General features: G+C 38.3%; 3 protein-coding genes across 5 annotated transcripts; all 3 read right to left on the reverse strand.

Annotated features, from left to right (window-relative positions):
- Positions 1,501–5,659, reverse strand: LOC104768250. 3 transcript variants are annotated; one of them, XM_010492175.2, is made up of 16 exons: positions 5,362–5,658; positions 5,147–5,274; positions 4,913–5,045; positions 4,664–4,820; positions 4,482–4,560; positions 4,238–4,278; positions 4,083–4,123; positions 3,600–3,675; positions 3,363–3,443; positions 3,058–3,120; positions 2,934–2,985; positions 2,709–2,783; positions 2,230–2,277; positions 2,063–2,098; positions 1,878–1,952; positions 1,501–1,754 (listed from the first exon to the last, which is right to left on the reverse strand). In XM_010492175.2, the coding sequence occupies exons 1-16, from the start codon at positions 5,519–5,521 to the stop codon at positions 1,695–1,697; spliced, it is 1,305 nt and encodes a 434-aa protein (XP_010490477.1). In that variant the 5' UTR covers positions 5,522–5,658; the 3' UTR covers positions 1,501–1,694. The 3 variants fall into 3 exon arrangements, with proteins under 3 accessions (XP_010490477.1, XP_010490476.1, XP_010490478.1); XM_010492174.2 differs by having other exon boundaries at positions 3,600–3,658; positions 4,066–4,123; XM_010492176.2 differs by lacking the exons at positions 3,363–3,443; positions 3,600–3,675 and adding an exon at positions 3,770–3,850 and having other exon boundaries at positions 4,007–4,123; positions 5,362–5,659.
- LOC104768251 lies at positions 5,841–6,750 on the reverse strand. The gene is made up of 3 exons (XM_010492177.2): positions 6,647–6,750; positions 6,288–6,402; positions 5,841–6,197 (listed from the first exon to the last, which is right to left on the reverse strand). Exons 1-3 carry the CDS (start codon positions 6,728–6,730, stop codon positions 5,950–5,952), a joined length of 447 nt encoding a protein of 148 aa, XP_010490479.2. The 5' UTR covers positions 6,731–6,750; the 3' UTR covers positions 5,841–5,949.
- LOC104768252 (serine/threonine-protein kinase At5g01020-like) lies at positions 6,748–8,154 on the reverse strand. Its single transcript, XM_010492178.2, has 3 exons — positions 8,023–8,154; positions 7,806–7,929; positions 6,748–7,387 (listed from the first exon to the last, which is right to left on the reverse strand). The coding sequence occupies exons 1-3, from the start codon at positions 8,125–8,127 to the stop codon at positions 6,906–6,908; spliced, it is 711 nt and encodes a 236-aa protein (XP_010490480.2). The 5' UTR covers positions 8,128–8,154; the 3' UTR covers positions 6,748–6,905.

The raw sequence follows: 8,160 nt of genomic DNA on the forward strand, positions 1-8,160 counted from the left end.
ACGAGATGACTCAATAGAGATTGATTATAAAGAGAAGCGAGTCAATTAGATTTCGTTTTTTACCTCTTCGACTTTGGAGAGATTAAGTTGCAGAGTGGAGTTAATCCAAGCCAGGATCTCCGATCTCCCAACGAAATAAGCAGAATCCATCATCCAATCTTCCTAGCCATCTCCGATTTGCTGAGATTCGACTCGTCTCTCTCTCTTTCTCTCTAACGGCTCTTTCTCTCTCTAACGGCTCTTTTGAAAAAAAAAAAAAAAAAAAAAAAAAAAAAAAAAAAAAAAAAAAAAAAAAATNAAAAAAAAAAAAGAAAATGGAGAAGAGACGAGAGCGGAGTTTTCAGTTCAAAATGCAAATATCCGACCCGCTCTTGCTATTTCGGATCCGGGTTCTTTTAATAGGCCTATCCATCCAAGCCTTTTTAAATTGAAAGCCCAAAATATTCTAAGACCTCCTATCTCATTTCTTTTCTTTCTTACAAATTTTTGTTTCTACCTTGCATATTGTCAAATTTTATTTAACTTGAAATTGAAAATGTCGATATACATACACAATTCAAGCCAATCCGACAGACTATACAGTAAAACTTCTATAAATTAATAAGGTCGGGACTATGAAATTTTATTAATTTATAGAGGTTTTAATTTATCGATAAATTAATAATTTATAATTTATCATTAATTTTATTAATTTATGAAGATATTCTTTCGTTTTCATAATTTTGAAAAAATTTTATTACAAAATAAAATACTTTTGTTATCATTCACATTTTTAAAGAATATTCTTAATCTATAATTTTGCCTATCGTAATAAGATGAATGTTAATTATCTATTAGATTATCTAGGTAAAAATGATAAATGTTAGAAATTTAGAGTTTAGAAAAAATGGCTATTGCTATCCTTCATTACCATGATAAAGTCGAAGAAATATTACATTATTACGTGTAAATCTTGAGCGTGTGATGTGGCCACTGCGCCACATCGAAGTTTTCATACATTATTACATGTTTATTTATATAAGGTAGTATAAGTTAAACTAAAAAACCAAACCAATATCAAATATACTTAGACCAAAATATTTTAAATAAACCAAATATCTTGAAGTTTTTAGATATATTTGTTAAATTATAATCAAATTTTATTTTAATAGTATTTTTTAAAAAATAAATTACACTGCTTTGTATCTGTATACTAACTTGCATCTTTGAACAGTTTTATGAAGGAACACGTTCTTGGAGATGTTGTAAGTAGATGATCTCTACATGTATGAAGTTCTACAACATTCTAATCACGACTAACTACAACATTCTAATGCTATCGTGGTGAGTAACCGCTACAACCTACAGGCCAGTCCATTATATATCTTCCAAAACCTTTGCAGCTTTCACTCATACTGACGTTACTTGTTTTTTACACCGTCAACCAAATTTTCTGTATTTATCCATGTTTTTTTATTAAATCTCTTTTTAATTTGCCACTTTTTAATTCCTACTCTCCAATGATAAATGCAAACAAAATAGTATTGTTCAATTGATGTCTCTCAAAGGGTTAATAATATTAATGACATTAGTGTGTGTGGTAGCACCAAATGTTTAAGAAGTTCCATTGGTGCCTCTCAAAAGGGTTCAGAATTTTATCCTTGTACAAAGAAACGATGAGACATGACAGTATGATCCACCTTCATCTTCCACTTTCAGTTTAAAGGCTCGCGCTCCACTACTGGTGGTATGCAATCCACTTTATATCGAAGAGTCTTTAACAGAAGAAAAAAAAAAGACCCCAATGAATAGATCCACATTAATGAAAGCAACGGAAAAATGGGCTAAAAAGGATTCTAATTCACTTTGTCTACCGCAAAATGTAAATATCACCCTACCTTTTTGAAGAAAGTTGAATATGAATTGTCCCATACAAGCTTGTAGTTTCCAGCCATTAGGGTAGAGAAGTTTCCCTGCAGTATCCCCAAAACAATTACCTAATTTACCTAATGCAACACAGCTACGCAGAGCAACAACAAAAAATACACCAAAAGCTTCCCCACAAAATTGACATAGCACTCACCTGGTCAGCTTCATACCGACGGTAAGGTAATATCAGCTGAAATTAGAAAAATTCACCCTCAGAAATTCACTTGATTGAATGGATATATTATAGAGTGAGAAATTATATATATGCTAGACGCTAGCAAAGTATAACCACACAGTATGGTAACTAATGACCAGACTCACCGTCTGTTCCCCTGAAGCACTTATGTACTCCACGCTAAATCCAATATCCTGGGAAATAACAACACAAGTATAAATAGAGGACAAACCACAAAAGCTGAAAACCTATCTTAGATCCCATCCCATGTCAAGAAACAACAATTCCTGTCTTTCACATGAAAGATCATCACAGGACAAGATACGCCGTAAAAGTGTGAAAACAAAGATAAGCAGAGTCTTGCAAAAACAGTAACAGACACAACTTTAAATCGAAATACAGAAGATAGAGACATAGTGATTTTCTCGACAGGCATTTTAAAGACCAAGAAACTAAGTTTCCTGAAAACTTGAAAAATTACTGTAGCTCATAAGAGAACAAACAAGACACCCCTGTGATTCTAGAATAATTCTGAAGAGGGAAGCAAAACCAAGCAAGAAAAAGCAATCAAACGATTTAAGGTTACATAATGGGGAAACATAGCGCGGGTTAAGAAATTCAATACCATGCTTATCTTGCCTTGCATCAAGGAGAAATCCCAAGCAATATATGAATTTTCGGATTCCACCATCAATGAGACCTAGAATGGAACATCACTACTGTCGTTAACATCACTTTACACTTTTTAGAACGCAGCAAATTCAGATGGAACTAGTGTAAAAAGTCTTAGAATGGCAAAAAAATTAGTTTCATTAATAAATAAAAGCATCAGAGGAGAACTACATATTACCTCATAGGTTCTCCCTGCTTGGACAATTATCTCCTTGTACTCCTCATTGTCCCTAAGAAGTACAAACTCTTAGAAAAAGAAATCGTGAACTGAAGTGAGAATCTTGTGAATGATGGAAGCTAACCTTGAGCCCAATATGCCAGCTGTATCTGCTGAAATGAAGAAGGGAGAATTGGCAAATACATCGCTGGAAAAGCACAAAGTGAAATGTTAATGTTCTTCAATAGTGAGAAAGCAATTCCTAAAGCCGTCCAACCTAAGTAATATTGAAACTATGGATATAAAATTAAAATTTTAATCAAAACCGAAAACTGAAAAAGTAACACAACTAATGAATTGGAGAGAATATCTAATACTGTATTAGATTTATCTCTTAAGACTAATGGGTATGCCTTTACGTACTAGAGCCCATAGAAAGTGATATGGTACCTGATAAATGTGACGAATCTTTCAAACTCAGAAGTGTAGACAATAGAAGCTTCAGACAGGAGATTCATTTGGTCTCTACTCCTGCTCATCGCACATATAATAAAATTTCACTACCTCTAAATGGGAAGGTTCATTGAGCACTTCCAGCTCGATGATTATTGACTTGAGTTAATTTAAGGCAGCTTACGTTAACAAACAATAAACCAAAACAAGGAAAATATCATCCTACTATCTTACAGTTTGAAAGTATCATATCTATCCCACAGAAGTGATAGGAAAACCCGAATTGCCATCACCATTTTTGTGAGACTATNCCAGTGTTGTGTTATCGAGTAGATCACTAGCAACCTATACTAGATAGAAGATATAGCTACCCACGACCAAGCCCATAGAAAGTGATATGGTACCTGATAAATGTGACGAATCTTTCAAACTCAGAAGTGTAGACAATAGAAGCTTCAGACAGGAGATTCATTTGGTCTCTACTCCTGCTCATCGCACATATAATAAAATTTCACTACCTCTAAATGGGAAGGTTCATTGAGCACTTCCAGCTCGATGATTATTGACTTGAGTTAATTTAAGGCAGCTTACGTTAACAAACAATAAACCAAAACAAGGAAAATATCATCCTACTATCTTACAGTTTGAAAGTATCATATCTATCCCACAGAAGTGATAGGAAAACCCGAATTGCCATCACCAGTTTTGTGAGACTATATAGAGGGGGTCCATAACGTTCTCGCTGTTCTTCCATTGGCCTTTACACGAGAACAATAATTCTGTCAGTTATATAGTTTCTTATGCAACCTGAAACTTCTGCCACAATAACCAAAACACTCATTGTCTGTTTAAAATGAGAACAAGGTACATACCCATCGTCATCATTTATTTGTCGAATAAAATCCAACAACACCTACGAGGTATGAGAGGAGAAGAATCAGTAACTAAATCAATCGTCTATATGCATGAGTATGCTGAAACGGACAAACCAATGTAGCATATGCGCATGGGTATTGAGGACTATTGGCGGATTAGAATAAGGAAATTAACCATATTGATAGTGAGGAGAAGGCGCGAAAATCTGTGTAAAAAAGAGTAGAGATGGGTAGGGCATACCTGCGGAACCCCTACCAAGTACTTGACCAGGGTTTTGTAGACACCAGTGGCAGAGCCTAGTTGAGCCAACTGTCTCCTCCTATATAAAAGTCAATGAATGCATAATCCAGATTCCAGACTCTAAAGAAGAAATCAGAAGAAAAGCATCAGTTAAGAAATCAGAAACAGGCGGGCAGGCTCACCTCTCCATTTGCTGTTTCCAAAGAAGAGCATATCTGTCACGTATGCTCCCTCCAGAGCTAACCAACGCATCAACCTCCGCCTGTTTGTTCCTCTCCGACCTCTCCTTCTGCTGTCTAATAAGTGATCCCCGGAAATCTTGAGGCATGTAGGTCATAACTGCAGAAAAGTTAAATAATATACTCGTGTTGTGTGAGCCCGGTTTCATTTCTTCTTATGTATAAACAGTGTCGGCGTAGAATTGATTAAACCTGTGCTGAATATGCGCTCTGAATTCTTCGTCTGGAAGGAAATCATAGCAGTGAATGCGATATCAAAATTGTCTTTAAGATTCCGCAAAATAGAAGCGAACTCAGCATCTTCGGATGTGGAAGGTTCCCGAAGCTGCACGCAAAAACCAAGAGAGAAGTCAAACTCACACTAGAAGCAGGCCAAGTAGAGGCAGCATGGCTCCTCAGACACACAAAACGAAACTAAAGATTCACCTGTATAGGCCAGCGAGATGGTTCCAGAAGAAACAATATCTCCTCCATCTGCTCCCGATTTTTCCACATATTCTCATCAATTTTGTGAGGGGGCTGACGGTTTGCTTCGTCAATCAGTGAAGTTTCCCCTAGAAAGCAAACCCCCAATAAAATCAGAAAATTCAAAAGCAGTAAATTGAGAATCTACAAATTGCTGATACTATCGGATCGGGAACCTTCTGAAGGGGGAGATTGGACGGTTAGTAGCTGAATAAGAGTAGCGATGTCAGAGGAAAGCCGAGAAACGCCGTCGGAAAGAGGAGGGAAAGGATATTTGTCGTAGTATGAAGCCAGAAAATCCCGGGTGATAGGCACAAGGCCGTCCGTTGACGCCATTTTTCAAATTCTCTGCGCGATCTACTCACTCACACACACACGCACAGACCCATGCCACCGCCAAGCCAAGCCAATTCTCTCTCTCTCTCTCTCTCTATATATCTCTGTGCCGGCGAAGAGAAGACTAATTGAAAAAATGAAAATAAACGATGAATAAAAGAATAGGTGGATGACAGAGTAGGCATATTTTGCTCTTCTTTAACACTTTGGACCACCCGTAAGGCTTGTACAAAGCCCACTGGGCCTTTATTTCTGCCCACTGATCCTTTATTTACTAGAAAGCGAAAGGAGTCCTACGGTTCGTCTTCGCTTCGTCGTCTTTGTTTTAATGTTTATGAATTATTGAATTATGATGATGAATCCAAGCGTGCACAGAAAATCTGTGAATCTAGTTTACACGCATCATGTTGGTAGAAGAAAGAATACAGTTAAATGGAGCAAGAAGTACAATGACATGACTTGGGAACAAAGGCGCAAACGCCAAAGGGCTTGTTTGGAAGTTGGCAATTGATGCCGAAACAGCAAGGCATGGTCGCACAAGTGGTGGAGGAACAGCATTTGCACTCTAAGCACAACTCCAATGGCGTCATCAGCTTTCTCATCCATACTCTGTACTCCATGACCATCTCCACCTCCACTGGCCTCATTTCTTCTCCATTTAGCCCCGCCCCGTCTCCTACACATGACCCCAGATAGATGAGATCCGATCTACCACAACTACTTTTTAGCCATTGACAAAGGATACAACGTATATATACATATTCACCTTGGCCATGAATCGTAACCAGAATCGTCGCAAGCAAACCTAGCAAAATCACACTATGCAAGCTTGACTCCATATTTCTCCTCGTTTCGCCAGAAAGATTAGGCGATACCAAGATCTGTGTGGTAGATAAAAAGAGTGAGTGTTTAGTGGGTCACTCCTCCAGATCCCTAAAAGTCCAATCATAGACAGCGAAGGCAACATCTACTTCCAATCACATGTGTATTAGGGCGTCTTAGGTAACTGTTCATCGCTATGCTATCCTTTCTATTCACACAGTACGCACAACATTACCAAACCCTTCATGGTCGGGTAGTACACTTGTTAGAAAAACATTACTGCTTACATAAAAAAAAATTCACCTTGGAGTGGATAAGGTGTCTGCTACTACAAGCACATTGCATCAGAGAGCCTACTAAACAAGGACCACGCTCAACCATAATCATACAAGACTCTAGACAGATCAAGAAAGTTAATTGGCAATAAACAGCAGCATTAACAACAACAACAACAACAACAACAACAACAAAAACAACGATTTTTATCAACCAGACGTTTGACTCTGGGAGAAATTGCGCAAAAGGAGACACAGCGAAACCGATTATGTACACTTGACAGTAATCACCGAACTCTGCATGCTGCAGGTCCACCTGGTGAACAATTTGGATTGGGTGACCTGCAAATCGCACCAGGCCCAACGTTCTTTCCAAACCTCCGGTGCATTCTGTAATCAGGCACCCCGCCCATTGCAAATGCAGCTCCAGCTGCAGTTGTGGCACCAGGGATCAGGGCATCACCTGTACACTGCAAAGGTTCCAAAGTCTCAACCACATCGCTCATCAATGGCCTAGCTTTCGGGTTCTGGCTAAGACAATAATACGCCAAGCTGCATGCTTTCTGAGCTGCCCTGACAGAGTACTGGTTCTCCAGTCTTGGGTCAATTATTTGCAGCAGTTTTCTTTTATCATTTAGCTTCGGCCGAGCCCAATCAACCAAGTTCTGCTCTTTGCTAGGTCTTGTCTTGTCCACTGATTTTCTTCCTGTCAACATCTCTAGAAGTACAACTCCAAAGCTGTACACATCACTTCTAGCCGTCAGGTGTCCTAGTTCATTAGTAATTGAGTCAAGTTAGTGTTAATTTGTGTAATGGTCTAAGCACTTATTGTCATGCAAAAAGAGAGACTATGTTCCTCGAAATAGTTTTGTGAAATAGAAATGCATACGCATGATTCAACATCTCAAAAGCCACAATCCTATATGTTAAATAATAGCAAACTACTAAAGCATAGAGGAAGTAGCTCAGGCAATGTCTTTATTATCTGCATGTGGCACTGACTTGCAGCAGAAATAGAAACCCACATTCAGTTAACTAAAGCGGCTTGAACGGTAGGACCTATATAAACAAATGATCATCACTCCCGGCATAGACTGTGTGAAAGTAAGACATTACAGGAGCTACCTGTCAAGATTGTGTATGCATCTAGGAACAAAAAAAAAAGTTGAAAGAGATAGATCACGCACCAGTCATCACATATTCTGGGGCAGCATAGCCATAAGTACCCATAACTCGAGTTGATACATGTGTTTCATCACCCTGGGGCCCAGCTTTAGCTAAGCCAAAATCTGAAAGCTTGGCTGTGTAGTCCTGCAGGTTCAAACCAAGCAAGGATATATTAGTTTTGGTAAGATATTCCCAACATCTTGGAGGAACCTTTGCAGCAAATGAAAGACTAGTTACCGAGTCAAGCAGTATATTGGAAGTCTTGAAATCCCTATAAATAACCGGTCTTTCAGCATTGTGGAGGAAAGCAAGACCTTTCGCAGCTCCAAGAGCAATCATCATCCTTCTAGACCAAGATAGCGGAGCTGTGGTTTC

The sequence above is a fragment of the Camelina sativa genome, chromosome 20, assembly GCF_000633955.1.
Source record: "Camelina sativa cultivar DH55 chromosome 20, Cs, whole genome shotgun sequence".
Classification (NCBI taxonomy): domain Eukaryota; kingdom Viridiplantae; phylum Streptophyta; class Magnoliopsida; order Brassicales; family Brassicaceae; genus Camelina; species Camelina sativa.